This window comes from Canis lupus, chromosome 1 (assembly GCF_048164855.1).
Source record: "Canis lupus baileyi chromosome 1, mCanLup2.hap1, whole genome shotgun sequence".
NCBI lineage: Eukaryota > Metazoa > Chordata > Mammalia > Carnivora > Canidae > Canis > Canis lupus.
The window spans coordinates 74,848,083-74,869,928 of NC_132838.1; the positions used below are offsets into that span (position 1 = coordinate 74,848,083).

Sequence of the window (21,846 nt, forward strand, 5' to 3'; positions counted from 1 at the left end):
GTTTCAACTTAAATAATGTCTTTAACATATAAAGAACTTTTACAAATGAGTAAGGAAAAATTAAATCAGTAGACATTGATTTAAATGTGTAGACATTATGGACAGATCCCAGGAAAAGAAATGCAAATGGCACTTGAGATTGAACACCATTTGTTTGTTTGTTTGCTTTATCATAATTTGTTGAGGTCAGCAGGGGTGGGAGGCAGTGAATTATATATGGAAGACGTGTCTGGGTAAGACTTAGTGATAACAGTGCAACTTCCATTCAGGTTCCAATGGCCTGAGCTCAGTCACAGGGCCAAACGTAATTACAAAAGGGCTGGAAAATGTGGTTTGGCTGTGTATCCAGGAAGAAGATGAGATGTGTTTGCCAAACACAAGCAATATTCTGCCACAGTCCATTCTTCTCTTTAGCAAATGTCTGTCCCTCTCATTCTTCCAAAGTCCTCACTAATGAGTTGGTGGTCCATTTAATATAATGCTGAGACAAGCGTTTCTGGTTTAATGCATAATCCTCTAACTGGTCTGGATGTGGCTTTTTGGTTTCATTAGTCTCTGAGCTAAAATGGTGAAGCAGAGACAACAACACCTTTTGGAAGGGAGAAGAATAAGAGTTTTGTGCCACTTACCGATACACAACAATTTTCAAATTCTTCTGTATAAACATTTAAAATTCCTCTATTTTGAGGATGAGTCAGTTCCTTAAATAGGCCATAATTTTCCTTTCTCCTTTTCTCCTTAAATAGGCCATAATACCTCTTTATCCAAGCATCTCTTTTAATAAGAGAAATGTAACCAATGTAGTGTTTTAACATTTTTTTCTCATTAGATTGCTATTTAATGAGACTTTGGGAAATAGTTACTCTTCTACATTGTTGGTAGGAGTGTAAATTATACCATGAAGAGCAATTTAGTAAATGTTCATCAAAGTAAATGACCATAATCTTTGACCCAGAAATTCTAGGAATTTATCCCATATGGAGATGTACTAGATTCTGTATAAGCATGTTAATTTTTTGTTGGCAGTTTTTAGTAGCAAAAGATTAAAAAAATAAATACTTCACTAGTAGGTGACTGGTTTCATAAATAATGGTATAGCCATATGATGGATATATCCTGTAACCCTTAAAAAAGAATGAAGAAATGATGTATTGATACATAAAGATATCAATATATAAAATAGTATCCATAGGGCAATATCATTTGGAGAAATAAATCTGTATATACACACATATTTACACGGATTTCTTTCATCTGTGCACATTATCTTTGGCTGAATACACAAGCAACTGATAATGCAGTTGCTTTCTGAGAGGGGAGCTAGGTAACTGGATAGTGACCATATATACATTGTAGTGGCTTTTACATTTTGATTCATTTATTTGGGTTATCTGTTTGGTAGAAGATGATGAATTCAAATGACAATTCCTCTTGTAATAATGTTGCTAAGAAAACAGTAGCTCAGAGGACTTGCAAATATTGTCAAGGGCAAGAAGAAACTACTGAAATGATAAGTAAGAATAGTGGAAGCCCAAATACGTTTGTTCTTAGGGAAATTTGAAGGGTCATTTAAAAAAATATAGGTAGTTCACAACAGGAACAGAAAAGGTTTGGGAATCACAGATTTACAATGGTTTAATACAGCAAATAAACTATTTATTTCAGAACACGAAAGATCTTCAAACTACACTTAATATCTTAAGCATTCTTGTTGAGCTGGTGTCAGCTGGTAAGTTTTTGTTTCCTTTGGTCTAATTTCTGTTTGTATACAGTCATCAGCAATGTATCATGTGTACTTTATTTGGAATTTTCTGATACTCCAATAGAAGCTGTTCTGAGTATCAGAATTTGGAATCGGAAATGTCATACTCTTTTTGTTGCTTTCTTTGTTTTTGATTTGAGGGATCTTCCAGTATCCCTCAAACCACTCCAGAAACCATTTTCAGAGCCTTGAATGTAGAATTTTGGCATCACTTGTATTTATCCACTTTGCTATTTTCTAACTAAAACACTAAATGAAATAAAATTTAATTTTGAGGTGTTTGATTTCAGAAGTCATCACTTGAAATATTTCTTGAATGCTAACAAGTTGTGCTGTCTGATATGTTATGAGAGGATTTGCTGTTTACACAATTCTAATTTTTTTTTTTTAGGTGGAGGTCGAAGAGCGAGTTTCTTGGTTGCTAAAGGTGGTTCACAAATATTGTTGCAGTTACTTATGAATGCCAGTAAAGAATCTCCCCTGAATGAGGAGTTGATGGTGCAAATTCATTCTATTCTTGCAAAGATTGGACCTAAAGGTAAGGGTTCCATTTCTGTGTTCATCATAGAACTGTTTGTGACATTGATTCTGTATGCTTTGAAACTTGGTAACTTTTGAAAATCTAAAATGGTACTACTTTTTTTTGGTGTTAGTCATGGACTACTTTTTATAATCAACTAGTGACCTGCAAAAAATTGAAGATTTAAAATTCATGAGGAATTCTATTGCATAGATTGGAAAAAGGAAGAAAAATATCAGATTCATAAGCTCGTCTCAGTGCGTGTGTGCTTGTATGTGTATGTGTGTAAGGGATATAACACAGATGCTGTTGAAGCTGGAAGGACGGAGTTTGGCTGGGAATGCTTTGAGGAACATGGAGATAAAATGTGTTTGCTTTTCATTAATAGTTATATTTGCACTGCACAGTCTCAATGCTTAAAAAGCTTAGATCTAGTCAAAAGTAAAAGATATAAAAGACTGTGAGACAAATTATTACAATAGTAAAACATGTAAAATATTTAAAAATACAGATTGAGAAAACATGGGATTTGAAACAAGGAGAAAGCTGATTTAGGTTAACAGAGAAAGGTATCCTTGGAATAAAACCTAAGTTCAGTTTATAGTTGTCTAGTACACAGTTTAAAATGATTCTCTGAGGGCAACCCCGGTGGCGCAGCAGTTTAGCGCCACCTGCAGCCCAGGTGTCACCCTGGAGACCCGGGATCTAGTCCCACGTCGGGCTCCCTGCATGAAGCCTGGTTCTCCCTCTGCCTGTGTCTCTGCCTCTCTCTCTCTGTGTATCTCTCGTGAATAAATAAAATCTTAAAAAAAAAAAAAAGATTCTCTGAACTCTTAGAATAGTGATTAAGAGTTCTGCTGTTGCTTGATGGCATATAATGAGTTTTAAACTTTGAAGTATTTGATTAAATTGCTTATTCTAAAAGTGTGTACATGTGTATACAGTTTATGTGTTTGATTTCATACATATCTTTATTGTATAAATATGCTAAAAACATATTTAACATTAAAAAATGTTAAAAGTATTAACAGTTGTTGTCTTAAAGAAAGCATCCCTGAGATGACTTTAATTTTCCAGTTGCCTTAGGGGCCTTAACACTTAAACACATACTCAGCTGATGTAAGAAAATATGTAAGTTGTCTTTTAGTTTTCTTTAAATCTTATTTTTGAGATTTAGTGGCTCCCTTCTGAGATTCAGTGGCTCCCTTCTGAAAATGAAAAATAAAATGAGTAAACCTTATTTAATAATGAATATTGTTATCTCATGCTTTCTTCTTTATTTAGGACCAGATTATCTTTGCTTTTCATGAAGTTAAGACATTCATGAAATTGTATTTCTTTTTTTATTTTTAATTTTTTACATTTTAAAAATTTAAATTCATTTTGCCAACATGTAGTATAACACCCAGAACTCATCAAGTGCCCTCCTCAGTGCCTGTCACCCAGGTACCTCTTCCCTCCTCCCCTCCAGCAACCCTTTGTTTCCCAGAGTTAGGAGTCTCTCATGGTTTATCTCCCTCTCTAATTTTTCCCACTCAGTTCCCCTCCTTTCCCTTAGAGCCCTTTCACTATTTCTTATATTCCACATATGAGTGAAACCATATGATTGTCCTTCTCCGATTGACTGATTTCACTCAGCATAATATCCTCCAGTTTATATTTGTGTTTCTTTAAGGTCTCTTCTAAGTTGTAGCACATTTCTTCTAGACTTTTAAATTTGAGCTATCTCCTTTATTATTTGTCCTAGTTTTCCATTTTCATTATTCAAAGACATTATGCAGTAATTCCTTCGTGATTTTCTGTCCCTTTTCTCTTGTGAGATGGGAATAATTTTTCTTCAGAAATACTCAGTTCTTTTTTATTTAAAATTCTTGTTCTTAATGAACTAACTCTGCTTGCAGGTCCTGCTTATTTTCTTTGTTTAAATTTTAACATTGTTCTTGTTATCCAGATTGTTTCTTAGACTGCTTTAATCTCCTCAAAAGAATAAAAGTCAAGAACTTCTTTTCCTTTTCTATGTTGAATTACATCCTTTAGAAATTTATTTGATAATATTTGCTAGATTATTTTCTATTTACGCTATTTATATTTTCATTAATTTGTATTCTTGTGTAAATCTGAAAACGAATATGGCTAATACTAAGTAAATAAAATTGGTAATGGACATTTAGATTCTTTATAGTTCTTCTTAACTCTGTGATGGTGTTCCTTTGAATAATATGTGTAGTGGGTCAGTTAAATTATTCCTTTCATGATAGTCAGGTGACTTCAGCTTCTGTTCCCTTACCCTGTCCTCCCCACATGCTCCTTGGTACTTTCTTTTAAGACATATTTTAAAAGTATAAACGTTATTTTAAAAATAATACCAGAAAATAATTACAATTTTAGTTATCTTGGGTCAGTTATACATGTGGTAATATAAATTCATAATAAAAGTTTTTAAATTCCATTGCTTATGACATTTTCATTTCTTTGAAAAGTTATACATGAATAAATTGTGTTTGTTCATTTTTTTTAAACAGACAAAAAATTTGGAGTGAAAGCTAGAATTAATGGAGCTCTGAATATAACCCTGAATTTGGTCAAACAGAATTTGCAGAATCCTCGCTTGGTTTTACCTTGTCTTCAGCTTTTACGAGTATATTCTGCCAACTGTAAGTATTTTAGAGCACCATTTAGTTAACTCACTGTTGTCGAGTTACACAAAATGTAAAAGCACCTGAACTCCATAAACCTCTAAAAATTGTAGACAAGAGAAGACAATATATAATATGACTCTTTGTAATGCCTAATCCGTCACCACAAAAGTGATGTGGAGTAGGAAGGTGATTGGACGAATCTTGAGAATTCTCGTTTGCTGCAGTTTGTAAAAGCTTATAGTGAAGAGGATGAGTAGACCGCCTGTGGAAAGATGTGCAAGAATAGGAGGGTATTGGCAGGTGGGAAACCTAGGAGCCTATTTGGATTTTCACAGATGAGAAGCAAGCTGAGAAGGAAGGGGTGTGGAAGCATAGTCACCTGAGCTGATTACCTTCCACGATCAGTAGGAAAGTAGTGGAACAGAAGAAAGTAGTACAGCAGCCTCTGAGGAAGGCGGAGGGAAGAGAGATCACAGAGATAGCTTTTCCAGCACCCACACATACTCTCACTAATACTAGGTCCCAAACCTAGGAGGTATGGATTTTTTTTTTCTATTCCCTGATTATGGGATTGGAGTGGTTAGCAGGACACCTGAAATTGAAATTGTGGGGAGTACATGATATTATAGAATAATGGTATACAAAGTGGTGGAGATGTGGGTATAAATATATATATACACACGTGTGTGTATGTGTATGATTATTTATTTATCTATATTTATACTTTGACCGTATGGCTAAAAGTGAGCTTATAGGAAAATAGCTTTGACCACTTAAATAATTAACACTTATGTAATTAAAAAGAATAGAGGAAATGAGTGTATTAGTTATCTAACCAAAGAAGTTAGGAAGGGAGTAATAAACACAAGCAAAGCAGAGGAATATACAGGAAAAAAGAATGCATTAGAAAAAAAACCCTAGTTGATTTAAGAAATAAAATGATTGTATTAAAAATAAAATAATGTTGGGACGTCTGGGTGGCACAGTGGTTGAGGGTCTGCCTTCTTCTCAGGGCATAATTTTGGAGTCCTGGGATTGAGTCCCACATTGGGCTGCCAGGGGTGGGGGTGGGGTTGCTTCTCCCTCTGCCTGTGTCTCTGCCTCTCTCTCTGTTTTTCTCATGAATAAATAAATAAAATCTTAAAAAAATAATGCTCTACTAGCAATGTTAACAGGATGTATAGTAGCTATGCTTGTGGTGAACATAGTATACTGTATAATAAACTTGCCAAATTACTAAGTTGTACACCTGAAACTGTTGGAACATTGTGTGTCAACTATACTCAAATAAAATTAAAAAATAAATAAAACAGATAAACCATTGAATACCCCAACTAAGGAAAAAGGAAGACCACACAGAGATAATTAGAAGGGATAATGGAAAAAAGATATAGAAGAAATTAAAATTATCATACGAAACTTTAGCTTAGATTTTTGCAGGTATCTTACTCAATTTAACACGAGGTGGCTAGTAAATGGTTCATAATTTTTTTTAAGATTTTATTTATTTATTCATGATGAACAGAGAGAGAGAGAAGCAGAGACACAGGCAGAGGGGAAAAGCAGGCTCCATGCAGGGAGCCTGACGTGGGACTCGATCCCAGGTTTCCAGGATCAGGCCCTGGGCATAAGGCAGTGCTAAACCGCTGAGCCACCCAGGCAGTCTATGGTTCATGATTTTTAAAATATATTTGTTCAGAGTTGAAAATGTTAGGTATAGTTTTCTGGTTAGTAATTGTTTGCATGTTTTGTGTGAAACTCTCTAGTAGTTACTTCCTTTTCCCTACCACAGCTGATTTAGCTAAGTCCTCATCATCTCTCACCAGGACCACAGCCTGCTAATGTGTCTCTCAAATCTGTCTTCCCCACAATGCTGTGTGTGACATCTGACCTTTATTAAAATGCATGTCTGATTGGTTGTTTCTATTGGGCAATTCCCTGCAGTTGAAAGAATGAACAACTTCTAGGGCTCTTTATAATTTGTTTACCTTCTTTTCCCATCTCATCTTCCATTTGATACTGTCTGATTGCTTTGTCTGATACTGTATTTTTTTTTTAATTTATTTATTCATGAGAGATACAGAGAGAGTGGTAGAGACATAGTCAGAGGAAGAAGTAGGCTCCCTGCAGGGAGCCTGATGCAGGACTTGATCTCATGACCTGAGCCAAAGGCAGATGCTCAACCACTGAGCCACCCAGGTGCCCCTGATACTGTATGTTTTATTGTGTAACTCTATACCTGTGGTGCTCACTGACTCTGTTCTATTTGCTGAGTTATCCCTGTCTCAAGAGACATTTCCTTATTGCAACTCCTGCTAGTTCATCTTTATTGGTAAAGACTGAGCTCAGGCATCAATTTCTCCAGAGATACCTTCAGTTTCATTATGGATTTGGGGCTCCTCACCCCTGTAACCTACATAGCCTACAACTCTTAATCTGTTTGAAAGTAATTTAGTAATTATTTGTTTATTGTTTTTGTCACTCCTCTCTATACTGTGTTCTCTCAGGACCCACACTATTTGTTTTTATCTTTGAATCTCCATGCCCTGGTATTTAAAAGTTCACTAAGTTTATTGAAGAAACAAACAGAGCAACTTAAAACTTTTTTTTTTTTGTAGTAACATTTTGTTGTTTTTATATAACTTCTAACTTCTTTCATAATTTCCCTGCAAGGTAGTAAATAAAGCCCTCCCCTCCCCTCCCTGAAAATCTTCCCTTCAAGTAATTGGCTAAGGTGGACTTCATGAAAGCCTTGGATCTACTAAAAGAATTTGTGAATGTCTTTAGCTCTGTATCACCAAGAATACACATAGCTACTTGTTGAGGTTTTAAAATCATTTCACATCCTTTCCTCTGCCTCCTAGCTGTGAATTCAGTATCCTTAGGGAAAAATGGAGTTGTGGAGCTGCTGTTTAAAATCATTGGACCATTTAGTAAGAAGAATTCGGGTCTCATGAAGTGAGTAAATGCTTTGAGTATAAATAGAGGTGTATCTTTTTGTTATTATGGGCTTCATATCTTATCTGTGCAACCAGAGGTTGACTTGTATCTAGGGTCCTTTCTTAGTTCTTAAATAGTGATTTTATTACAATGAAGATTTCCTTCAATATAAAGTTTAATTTTCAAAGGTGTATTAAAATTAGCTTTAAATTCACTGAATTATTATGTTATGGAAATTTAAATGTTGAACATTCCTAGATAATATAAGACAAAAATAGTATTGATAGAGTAGCATTCATTCAGAAACATTTATTGAATGCCTACTATATTCCCTACCCAGGTCTGCAATCTTTTAATGACTGCATCCTTCATTCGCCACACAATTATCTGAATATATTTTAGATATATACATTTCCTTTTTGTGAAAATAATGTCATTCTTTTTATTTTTTCTTAATTTAAATTATGTATACATATTACAAGATATATATTCATTTGTAGATCTTTCAGCCTAAGAAGATGAAAGCAGTTTCTAGTTTTTAGTTATTTGGTTATATTTAGTATTTTTTTCTTAAGCCATATGAAAAGTTATTCTTAAAAGAATATTGTGGAGTTATTCAACAATACCTAGAGTTTATATATTATTAGGATGATTATTTTGAGTTGGGTTTATTAATCACTTATTTGCTTCAATAGTTATTAACATTCTGCTGTGTTTGTTTCATTTATTTCCCCTGTATTATTTTTACTTAGGTCGTTTTAAGCAAATCCCGATGTCATTTATACATACGTATGTGAATTTCTGTAAAAAAAAAAAATCCAAGGTATTTTATCATTTTTTCCCTGAATACTTCAGTATATAAACTACTAAGTAGGGACCTAAAAAATAACCGTAATACCAAAGTCATACTCAACCAAATTATTAATTCCTTACCATAACCTAAAATCTAGCCTGTGTTCAATTTTCTCCTGTTGTCTCAAAGTGCTCTTTTATAATGGGCTTATTTGAATCAGAATCAGAATCCAACCAAGGTACACACATTATGCTTCATCACATTTAGGAAATTTCCAAACCTACACAAAAATAGACTAGAATAATTACAGACCTGCACAAAACTAGAATAGAACCCTGACATACCCACCACTCAGTTTCAGTAGTAACCAGCATTGTGTCACTTTGCTCTCAGCTTTCCCTTTCCTGTCCTTTCTTTTTTTTTCTGGAGTATTTTGAAGCAGATATTGGCCATTACATTTGTTCTGTGAATTCTTTAGTCTGATCATATCAGACACAACTTTTTTAATGTTTCTGGAATATTATTTCTGGAATATTTTCTGGTTGTCTAAGAAATGTCTTTTTTATAGTTGGCTTTTTTATAGTTCCAATCACATTACAAATAAGATCTGTACATTTTATTTGATTACTGTGTCTTATAATCTTTAAAAATCAGTAACAGTTCCTCTGTTTTTTGGTTCTGTTTTATTTATTTGTTGAAGGACCTGGGTGATGTCTTGTAGATTGTCCCAACATTCTGGATTAAGATGACTGTATCCTGGGGTCCTTTCACATGTAGGTATGTCCCTCAAATTTCCTGTAGCTGATAGAGCTGGAGGCTTGATTAGATTTGGGTTCCTTTTTTCTGGTCAAAAATATTTCATATGTGGTGCTAGTATTCAGTTTCGTACCACTTAAGATCACTGAATTGAAGTGATTCCTCTACTTCTTACCTAATAATTTAGCAGTATTTCATGACATCGTCTAGATCCATTATTTCTTTAGGGGTTGCAAAATAGTGACTTTTCTAATTTTCTCATTCTTTCTATTTTTATTAGTTGTGATTCTTTTGAGAGGAAGAACTTGTCCACATCAACTATTTGGTTAAATTTTACAAATAAGTTCAGAACATTTCCAGTCTTTTCATTCTTTTTGAACTAAAGGTCAGGGTGAAAAATAAAAAGCCAAATATTTTAGCTTGTGCCCTTGAAAATGGGAGCTTACTTGCTCATGCAATTATTCATTAAATATTATTTGGTGGGATGTCTCAACTTTTACTTATAAAAAGATCATACACACAGCCAAACCTAAAATATCTGATGAAATGTAATAAAACAAAAAATGATTTATCACAATTAAGTAAAACCAATTACAGAATTGGAGTGGGCTTTGGAGACAGGGAGAGCTGGATTTGTATGTTAGCTCTGTCATTTACTGACTCCAGGATACGTAGTAGGTTTCCTAACGTATGCGTGGTTTCAAATCTATAAATGATAATATTAACTCTTACGTCAGAAGGTTGATGTGGGGATTTAATGAGATGATTCTTCTAATTAACACAGTGCCTATGAATGCAATGTAATTACTTTAGGTAAGTAATGTAGTGTGGATATGAACTAACTGTAGTTAGTACTAAAAGTATATTCATTATTTTTAAATTTATAATACTATTTCTCCTCTTGACCAATAAAATACTTTTAAATTTATTTTTTATCTAGTGGTTATGATCTTATTCTTAAGGTCTATGTTAGTCTATTCTAGCCAGGTACCAAATCTAGCATAAAATATTCCTAGGAGAAATGGAACATTTCATGAGTGTCATTATAATATACAATAGGGAGATATATCCAAAATTATGTAGAAATCAGTAGGTCCAAACTTCTGAGAAAAGAATAGAGCTATTTAAATTATCTCTTCATTCTTCCCTGTGTTTATATTTAAAGAAGAAACACAAATTTTTTACTTTATTTTTACTTTAAAAAGAATAAACTATTCATTGACCATATATCTCTATATTGATCTCTTTATCATTTTTAATAATCTTAGGGTCTTCCCCCTAATTAAAAATTCTTGATATCTAGAACATTTGTTTTGCCATTCTTCTCCCCTGAAACAGTGCCCTATGTTTAGTGGAATAAGATTAGGGTTATTATTTATATTTGAGGGGTGATGCTGCCTTTGAGAATTTCCTTTCCTTTTCCAATTTTAGGTTTTGGATTTAAACAATATAAATTCAGATGGAGGCAGCCCAGGAAGTAACAGGTTCTTCTTGTATGTTCCCATAAGGATTGATCCCCCCAATTTAAAGGAGCTGTGTATTCATGAGTACAGAGATTTGAAGCTTTTCTTCCTTCATTGCTCCTAAATGAATAAGCCACAGGCTGTTTTTTAAGCCATTGTTGGTTGTATTATTCTGTGTGGGACATAGGAAGATTGGAAAAATATATAAGGAAGTATAAAATAGTCAAACTGAAAAATTCTAATCACTTAATATAATACAAACTGCATTTTGATAAATTTGTTATTCTAAAATTCTTTTGTAACTTTTATAAATTCGTAGTGGCTTATAAGTGTCAGAGAATTTCAGAAATTTTTTTGTTCTGAAGTTTTAAAAATACCTTTTAAATAACATTTTGGTAAAAATATCAAGGTGATTTTGCACCAAACTTTATAATTTATTTTAGTCTAGTGCAGCTGTGAAACAAGCATGATGGGCTTTGGAGTCAGAAAGAACTGGTTTCATTTCATATCCCAGATTTGCCAGTGTTGAATGAATTATCAACCCAGAAACATGTAGTTTAAGGATTAGAAACTGTCAGAAGCCCTTTTATGTGGTTCAAATGTATTATAAAGTACAGCAAACAAGGGAGAAAGACTTTCTAAAAGTATTCTAAGATTATTATAATTTTGAATAAAAGCTTAGATGAGAAAATCCTGTAAGATCATTGCAAATGATTGCATCCAAGTGATTATATTTGTTCCCTAGGGCTTTCGTAACAAAGTACCTAGTACAAATTCAGTGCCTTGAAATTACAGATATTTATCATCTCACAGTTCTGGAGGCTAGAGGTCCAAAATCAACCCATCACCAAGGCCAGTGCTCCTTCTGAAACCTTTATGGAGATTCCTTCCTCGCTTCTTTTCTAGCTGGTGGTTTGCTGGCAATCTTTGGTGTTTTCTTGGCTTATAGCTGCAGCATTTCCATCTCTGCCTCTCCTTACATGGTGTTCTCTCCTTGTGGGTCTGTCTTCACATAATCTCCTGTTTTCTTATAAGGGCACCAATCATGACGGATTAAGGGCCATCTACTCCAGTATGACCTCATTTTAATTAATTACATCTGCAGTGACCCTATTTCCAAATAAGGCCACATTCTGAGATACTGAAGGTTAGGACTTAAACATCTATTTTGGAGGAGACTGACATTTCTGATTTCTTTCTCAACAGGGGGCTTATATTATTCACTTTCCATAGCACCTTGTTTTTTATGGAACCCTAGGCACGTTATATTCTGAAATCTTTCATTTCTTTATCCATAAAATGTGCCAGTTTGATGGATCAGGATTATTTTAAGAATTAAACTAGAAAACATATCTAAGGTACCTACAACAATTTCTGACATTTATCAGATCTTGCTTCTTTTCTAGTTCATATTTTATATTGCTGTTTCACTTGGGAGTTCCCTTGAGTTCTGTGTTTACTTTTGACCAATTTCAAAGCCATCCTCATGCTGGTAGCTGTATACAATTTAAGTACATTTTATTGCATAATTGTAAGGTTATAGAAAGTTTCTTACTAATGATTTAGTGCTATGAAAAGTCAGTATTAATTTCATAGTTTTCATTTACTTTTAAGTGACCATTGTCAAAACTTCACATTGTTTTGAGAAAGTTCCAGGTCTGAATTTGTAATATTTTTTAAAGGATATATTTTTGTTTTTCTTTTTGTGAATGTTATCTTAAATAAAGGTTATATGGTTGCTTTATTTGGTCAGTAGACCAAAGTGTAGCTGTTAATGACTTGGTTTGGTGGGTAGCATTAATGAGCATTTATTATAAATGAGCACTTACTCTGTGCCTAGTCCTAGATAACTGTTGCAGGTTTTACTCTGAACCAGTACCCATCTTCAGTCTTTTAGTTGATTGTGCTCTTTGCCTTTACATACTCGGTCATGCTGGGTCTCCTTTACACTATTGTATGCAGCTTTTATTTTATTGCTTTGTTTTTGGTTTTAATTTCTTGAGTAATTTTTTCATTGTTGTGTACATTTTATCCCATTATCTAGATTGTAAAATTGTGGAAGAGATAAGTTTGCTAATTTTATACTAACGAAGAACCTGCTACTGTGGGTGTCTAGTAGGCATTCAACAAATGCTTAATGATGAGTGACATGCTTAAGTTTCACAAAGTGCATATTTTTATGCAAATTAATTATAGTTGTTGAAATCTTGCTAAGAAGTACTGTAGTATGTAGCCTTATATTTTTAAAGTTACTGAAATTAAGTCCCATTTCTTCAGTAACTTATTTTTTAAAAAATATTTGAATTACACGTTTTCCACAGTGATGTTCTGTGCTTTTTTCAGACTAATTAATGGCAGTTGATTTCACTGTACATATTTGAATATTTATGTTCAAAGAAAATATAAGTGCATTTTATAAGAAAATATAAGTTTTTGGGCAAATCCTTTGTCCTTTAATGGACAATAAGGGTTTTTGAGATATTAGGTTCATTATTCTCTTCGGTGCCTTATAGCTAAAAAATGTTAAGAGCTCATACTTCTCCCCAAACTTCCTAGTTCCAAAATATTTTACATTTGTTATCACCTTAAATATTAGGATTATTGTTTGATAGAGCTAAAACACTTGAAAGTCAGATAGCTATGAATACCTATAGAATTTTGTAGTTAAGAATTTTGTCTTAAAACTTGTTTTTAATTTTTTGTGAATCAGGGCCTTTGATTCTTTATACTGTTATTTTGTGAACTCTGTCCGGGTCAGATACAAGTATAATAATTGACTCTATTTATCTAATCTCCGTTATATAGACTTAAATATTGTCTTTTTTTTCTTCCTTAAAATTTTTTTTTATGATTGCCTGTTAATATTTCTATCTTTCTCATATCCAATTTTAACCTGAAGGGAGAGGTGCATTCAGAGAAACACCATATGTAATTGACTATAACAGGAATGACTTTTGGAATAGATAATAATAACTTATCTGAAAAGATTGTATGAATTTACTATTGTAGATTAATTTTACTAGTTTTGTTGTTGTTTGTGTTTTCTCATGTTGACAGGGTTGCTTTAGACACTCTTGCTGCATTGCTAAAATCAAGTAAGTTTTTAAATACTAGAAATACTAGATACTATTTTTCCAAGTATTCTATCAACTGTGTTAAAGAAACTGGAAATGTAGATTTAGTCTGTAGTTGTAAAGCTAGTTTGTTAAATTTATTTATTTATTTATTATTATTATTTTTTTTAGTTAAATTTAATGTCAAAGTTGATTCTGTTTTTTCCATATGGTTGATCGATATACGTCTTACGTAATGTCATTTCTGTTTATTGAGCTACAATATAGTACCTTTATGTAATTTATTCAAGTACATTGACTTCCTTTTTTATAAGTTCATTATATAAAGTCCTGTTAATAGAGGCAGGTAATATGTAAATATAAGTATCATCTTTTCAAAAGTGAAGTGATAACATGATATTGAGGATATTTACTATCCTCAATGTAATATTTACATGATATTGAGGATATTTAATATATCCTCTAAATATATTAAATATATTAAATATATTAAATATTATATTATATTATATTAAATATATTAAAATCACGTACGTGATTTTAGTTTAGAAACCTCTTATTAGAAATTTTATTTCTATCAAGTTCAAGTAACATTAAAAAATGACTATTGTAAATTTACAGTTTATTAATATTAAGTTCATTTATAAACTAAAGCAACTGTTTTATTTTCAAAATTGAAGAATTGGAGTAACTGTGTTTTATGATATGATTCCTTTGGAGAGTGACTTATCTACATTATGTTTTTTCTCTCTAAGGTACTCAGTATCTGTGTTTTGTTTTTATTTTATTTTATTTTTTTGTATCTGTGTTTTAAATATTAACTTTTGTTAGCACTTCCATTCTTGTTGGTTGATTAAATTAACATCTTAAGCATAATAACACTTAATCATAAGGATATGATGGCTTTATATATATATATATTTTTTTTATTGAAGTTTGATTTATGATGGCTTTCTATGTTATTTTTCCCCAAAACTGTAAGACCAACTTGCTCTTAAATTTGAATGACCAGAATTGTTCATTTGAACAGTAGAAAATAATTAATTGATTGAAAATCTGGCATTTGGTAAGGTAATTATTTATTAAATTTAAAAAATCACTTTAGGTATCAGTATTATATACCAGAGCATATAAAATTCAGTTAACAGTTTTATCTTTGAAATGAAATGTGTGGTACTCAATTAGATGAGCCGTGTAGTCTTATTTTCATATCTGGTGTGATAAACCTTAGACCAAAATCAGAATACTTGGGTTAATTTTAAAAGATATTTGTAGCTTGGCTTTGTTGTGCCCTGACTTTGTGGTTCAAATTGTTATTTAAAGATTAATATTTAAATTAATATAGGTGAGCATATATTTTTGATTTAGAGAAGATTGAAATAGCTATTGAAACTGAAGCTTATTAATTTTCAGAATCACTGATGACAAAATCACTGATAAATAAGTCATTAAAAACTAAAACCCTCATAAGTTTCAGCTATTTATTGAAATTGATGAATCTAAGATGACAAATCTAGTATCTTCTGTTTTAAATAGTAATCTTTCTTTTACTGCCTCCTCCTTCAAAGGAGGATGGTGGGCAAGCATACCTGTTTTACTCCATCAGGTAAAAAAAAAAAAGGTAACTGACCAGCAAGATGAGTCTACTTTTATATCTGGTATGTTTTCATAGGGCACACGACACTAGGATAAAAATTTAATGCAAGATAATGTTTAGTAGCACACTGCATATTTTTAAATGCACTGTGGCATTTTGGAACATTTACATTCCTTGTTTTTTTTCTTTTTTTTTTTTAACTGTTTTTTGGGAGGGGACAGTTATTTACTTAAGGTAAAAGAGACTACTGTGATAACCTGAGCAAATGTAAAGCAAAGAACACGTACACACACAGTGCAGAAGGACAGGTAGCCTAGGTACCTTCGCTAGTGTATAGATGAGATACTGCAGTCTAAAGGGGAATCTGAGTTGTCTTTTAACAAGAGAAGGAAGAAGAGACCTAGACTGATTATGCGTTAGGTGTCCTGAACACATTGACAAAAGCCCCTTTACTAAACTTTTTAGTTGTACTCGGTTAAGATTACAGACAGCTTTGTTCCCTTCTCTTCATTCAGCGCCTGTGTTGGAGTTAGGGGCAAGTCTCTTATTTGATCTTAATAAGAATTTAAATATTTCACATAAATACCATTTAGGCTCCTGATATCTTTTTTTTTTTTTTTTTTTTGGATGTCTTTTAAGAAAATCATATACGCAGCTAGTGAACCAAAGGTTTATATACTCCAGGTGGTGTAAACAAAGTGTATATTCCTTTAAAATAAAATAATAAATAATAAAATTCCAATAAAATACTATTGACCTGATTGTGTAAATAGCCACAGCCTTGGCCAACTAGCTCTTGAAGACACAGAAGAGGTTTTAAAGTTTTTACATAAGAAAGCCGCTATTCCTGCCACATGAATTTCTTCTAGCTCTCCAAAGTCAGAACAGGGTTTCAGAGAGAGCCTTAGTAGTTTGTTGATCTCAGTATCTTTGTGTTCTAGGTATGTACTAGGAATTTGGATACTGTAGTAATTTTTTCAGGTAACTAAAAGCAGCAGAGCCTTACCTTACTGTTACATTATCTTAGTGCCTATGCCATGAGGCAGGGTAAACTTGGGTGAGGGAGAGATTGGAATTTCTTTGCAACTAAACAAGCTCAGATAAATTGGTATTCCACATTAATTTGTGCTCTTCATCATGGATCACCTATGTGGTGCTGGGTGGCGCAGGATGTTGCTAATGATAGGGTTCCCCTACTGCCATTTTAGTGAAATGTACCCTTTTGGCTAATAATCTAAAATATTAACACTTTAAAAATAATAAAGTAGACCAAATTTGTGGATTTCTGTTAATTCTACCCCAGTAAAATAAACCATTTACAAAAAAACTTCTTTAATGTAGTTTTCATTACAGTAGATAATTAATGACCAGAAAGCAGTAGAGTGCTCCTTACGTTTCATTTACTAAAAGTTGTATAAGTAGTTTTAATTTAGTCTTGTTATGGCATGGATATTTATGTACTTGTGGGGGTAATTAAAACAGTTGCTTTCAGTGGAAACATAGTTTGTAATAGAAGCTACAATCCAGTGGAGTTCATTTCATGGGATCAAGATTTATAAGAGAAGTTACCATAATGACAGTGTCTTTTAACAAAATCATATTCACAGCTAGTAAGGTAAAGACATATATTCTATTTGGTATATTAAAGTCAGTATATGTGCAAGTTTTAAACTACATGAAACTTTAGTACTAACATTTAAAAAGATATAGCCCTCATTGTATTAAAGATATTTTGATATCTTTTAACCACAAAACAGTATATGGGCAGATTCCTGGAAAATACTGTATCTTGCCATTTGAGACTTTTCATTTGTTAGAGAAAAAAATATTCAAATATGTGGCTGGTATATATATATTTTTTTTTTGAACAGAAATTTTAAGAACTCATTACAATATTGTGATATTTTTAATTTAGTTTATTCTACCATTTTCTCTTACCATTTAAAAAATGTTCTTTCTCAATTTTCTTTCGTTAAAGAAACAAATGCCAGAAGAGCTGTAGACAGAGGATATGTCCAAGTCCTTTTAACAATTTATGTAGATTGGCACCGCCATGATAACCGACACAGAAACATGCTCATTCGAAAAGGAATTTTACAGAGTTTAAAAAGTGTTACAAACATCAAGTTGGGAAGAAAAGCATTTATAGATGCCAATGGAATGAAAATTCTGTATAATACTTCACAAGTAAGTTTTTTATTTTCTCTCAATTACTGTGATTATGTGTTAATGGTAGTATTTGATTCTTAAGATAACTTAATATTTGTATAAATACTAAAAGAAGTATGATAAGTATGTTTAAGAAAAAAAAATCTGGAAACCAAAAGGCATAATCATTTCTCACGTGACCTCCTCGGACTGAGTTAGAGAAGGTACTCTATGCATATCTCTGCAATATGAGATTTTAGGTAAAAGGAAGATAGATAAATCCATCCACCAGGAAGGGAATCCTTATAACCGTGTTTTCTAAAATGTGCAGTTGCTTATACTCAGTTTTGCCTGTTCCCCTCATAAGATATTATGGATCCTTTATAGCTGGTAAGGCAGTTCTGTTGTCTGTGAATGTTGTCAGTGACTTCCTTCTGGATAGACCTTCCTTTTACATAGAGAATGTAAAGAAGTGAAACCTGGGGTTAAGAATCCTAGTTCTGCTGCCATCTTAACCATAAACCTTCTTGACACTATCTTTAGCAAGAAGACTCTCAGCTCTGGGCAATGGGGATGTTACAATGCAACCATTTTGTTTTTAGAAGGCCAAAATTATTAGAAAGAAATCTGTCTTTTTAAAATTGCGGTAAAAATACTTACCTGGCAGGGGAGATACCATGATCACGAAGGTGGTTTTCCCAGGGCGAGGCTTATCCATTGCACTCCGGATGTGCTGACCCCTGCGATTTCCCCAAATGTGGGAAACTCGACTGCATAATTTGTGGTAGTGGGGGACTGCGTTCGCGCTTTCCCCTGGTAAAAAGAAAAAAAGAAAAAAAGAAAAAAAAAAAAATAAAATTGCGGTAAATTATCTTGGCTGTGCCCTCTTGGTCTTAGACACAACAAATGGTCTCTTTCTACATGGCACTAGTTAAGATATCTGAACACACTTTATGTTGGCCCTACGCTTTTTCTTTTCTAGATCAATCAGATGCACTTGTTTTTACTATTCTTAATGTAGACAATGATGGCTAATTGATATATTATGAAGAGATGGGTGACTTTGTTCATGCTACTAAACATTTCTGAGCCTTATTTTCTCATCTGTTCTGGCGGGTCAGACGTGAAAATTTGTATTGAAGATTTTTTTTTTTAATTGGACTTCAGTTTGCCAACATATAGCATAACACCCAGTGCTCATCCCGTCAAGTGCCCCCCTCAGTGCCCATCACAAAATCACCCCAACCCCCGGCCCACCTCCCCTTCCACTACCCCTTGATCAATTCCCAGAGTTAGGAGTCTCTCATGTTTTGTCACCCTCTCTGATATTTTCACTCATTTTCTCTCCTTTCCCTTTATTCCCTTTCACTATTTTTTATATCCCCCAAATGAATAAGACCATACAATGTATATCCTTCTCCTATTGATTTATTTCACTCGCAGTTTCATCCACATTGAAGCAAGTGGTGGGCATTTGTCATTTCTAATGGCTGAGTAATATTCCATTGTATACATGGACCAATCTCTTTATCCATTCATCATTCGATGGACACTGAGGCTCCTTCCACAGGTGGCTATTGTGACATTGCTGCTATAAACATCAGGGTGCAGGTGTCCTGGCATTTCACTGCATCTGTATCTTTGGGGTAAATCCCCAGCAGTGCAATTGCTGGATTGTAGGGCAGCTCTGTTTTTAACTCTTTGAGGAACCTCCACACAGTTCTTCAGAGTGGCTGCACCAGTTCACATTCCCACCAACAGTGCAAGAGGGTTCCCCTTTCTCCACATCCTCTCCAACATTTGTTGTTTCGTCTCTTGTTAATTTTCACCATTCTCACTGGTGTAGGGTGGTATCTCATTGTGGTTTAGTTTTGTATTTCCCTGATGGCCAGGGATGCACGGAGCATTTTCACCTGTGTTTGTTGGCCATGTCTATGTCTTCCTCTGTGAGATTTCTCTTCATGTCTTTTGCCCATTTCATGATTGGATTGTTTGTTTCTTTGGTGTTGAGTTTAATAAATTCTTTATAGATCTTCAGATACTAGCCCTCTATCTGATAGGTCACTTGCAAATATCTTCTCCCATTCTGTAAGTTGTCTTTTAGTTTTGTTGACTGTTTCTCTTGCTGTGCAGAAGCTTTTTTATCTTGATGAAGTCCCAATAATTCATTTTTGCTTTTGTTTCCCTTGCCTTCGTGGATGTATCTTGCAAGAAGTTGCTGTGGCCAAGGTCAAAAAGGGTGTGGCCTGTGTTTTCCTCTAGGATTTTGATGGATTCTTGTCTCACATTTAGATCTTTCGTCCATTTTGAATTTATCTTTGTGTATGGTGTAAGAGAATGGTCTAGTTTCATTCTTTTGCACGTGGCTGTCCAATTTTCCCAGCACCATTTATTGAAGAGACTGTCCTTTTTCCAGTGGATAGTCTTTCCTGCTTTGTTGAATATTAGTTGACCATAAAGTTGAGGGTCCACTTCTGGATTCTCTATTCTGTTCCATTGATCTCTGTGTCTGTTTTTGTGCCAGTTACCACACTGTCTTGATGATCACAGCTTTATAGTACAACCTGAAATCTGGCATTGTGATGCCTCCAGCTCTGTTTTTTTGTTTTTTGTTTTTTGTTTTTTTAATATTCCCCTGGCTATTCGGGGTCTTTTCTGATTCCACACAAATCTTTTTTTTTATTTTTTTATTTTTTTTTATTTTTTATTTATGATAGGCACACAGTGAGAGAGAGAGAGAGAGAGGCAGAGACACAGGCAGAGGGAGAAGCAGGCTCCATGCACCGGGAGCCCGACGTGGGACTTGATCCCGGGTCGCCAGGATCACGCCCTGGGCCAAAGGCAGGCGCAAAACCGCTGCGCCACCCAGGGATCCCCAGATTCCATACAAATCTTAAGATGATTTGTTCCAACTCTTGGAAGAAAGCCCATGGTATTTTGATAGGGATTGCATTAAATGTGTACATTGCCCTGGGTAGCATCAACATTTTCACAATATTCTTCCAATCCATGAGCATGGAATATTTTTCCATCTTTTGTGTCTTCCTCAATTTCTTTCAGAAGCGTTCTATAGTTTTTAGGGTATAGATCCTTTACCTCTTTGGTTAGGTTTATTCCTAGGTATCTTATGCTTTTGGGTGCAATTGTAAATGGGATTGACTCATTTCTCTTTCTTCAGTCTCATTGTTAGTGTCTAGAAATGCCACTGGTTTCTGGGCATTGATTTTGTATCCTGCCACACTCTTAAATTGCTGTATGAGTTCTAGCAATCTTGGGGTGGAGTCTTTTGGGTTTTCTATGCACAGTATCATGTCATCTGCAAAGAGGGAGAGTTTGACTTCTTCTTTGCCAATTTGAATGCCTTTTATTTCTTTTTGTTGCCTGATTGCTGAGGCTAGGACTTCTAGTACTATGTTGAATAGCAGTGGTGAGAGTGGACATCGCTGTCGTGTTCCTGATCTTAGGGGAAAGGCTCCCAGTGCTTCCCCATTGAGAATGATATTTGCTGTGGGCTTTCCATAGATGGCTTTTAAGATGCTGAGGAATGTTCCCTCTGTCCCTACACTCTGAAGAGTCAGGAATGGATGCTGTATTTTGTCAAATGCTTTCTCTGCATCTATTGAGAGGATCATGTGGTTCTTGTTTTTTCTCATGTTGATATGGTCTATCACATTGATTGCTTTATGAGTGTTGAACCAGCCTTGCATCCCAGGGATAAATCCCACTTTGTCATGGTGAATAATCTTCTTAATATACTGTTGGATCCAATTGGCTAATATCTTGTTGAGAATTTTTGCATCTGTGTTCATCAGGGATATTGGTCTATAATTCTCCTTTTTGGTGGGGTCTTTGTCTGGTTTTGGAATTAAGGTGATGCTGGCCTCCTAGAACGAGTTTGGAAGTATTCCATCTCTATCTTTCTGAACAGCTTTAGTAGAAAAGGTATGGTTTCTTCTATAAACGTTTGATAGAATTCCCCTGGGAAGCCATCTGGCCCTGGACTTCTGTGTCTTGGGAGGTTTTTGATGACTGCTTCAATTTCCTTCCTGGTTATCGGCCTGTTCAGGTTTTCTATTTCTTCCTGTTCCAGTTTTGGTAGTTTGTGGTTTTCCAGAAATGCGTCCATTTCTTCTGATTGCCTAATTTATTGGCGT

The 21,846-nt window shown here is 34.0% G+C and overlaps 1 protein-coding gene and 1 non-coding gene across 2 annotated transcripts in view; both read left to right on the forward strand.

Annotated features, from left to right (window-relative positions):
- Positions 1 to 21,846, forward strand: part of AGTPBP1 (ATP/GTP binding carboxypeptidase 1) — a 177,282-nt gene that overhangs the window by 58,133 nt on the left and 97,303 nt on the right. The window contains 6 exon segments of the mRNA XM_072835890.1: positions 1,666 to 1,729; positions 2,154 to 2,300; positions 4,805 to 4,936; positions 7,786 to 7,879; positions 13,931 to 13,968; positions 17,523 to 17,731. Of these exon segments, the coding sequence (XP_072691991.1) occupies positions 1,666 to 1,729; positions 2,154 to 2,300; positions 4,805 to 4,936; positions 7,786 to 7,879; positions 13,931 to 13,968; positions 17,523 to 17,731 (684 nt within the window).
- LOC140608771 (U1 spliceosomal RNA) lies at positions 18,345 to 18,508 on the forward strand. Its single transcript, XR_012010749.1, has one exon. It is a non-coding gene; the product is annotated as a U1 spliceosomal RNA (small nuclear RNA).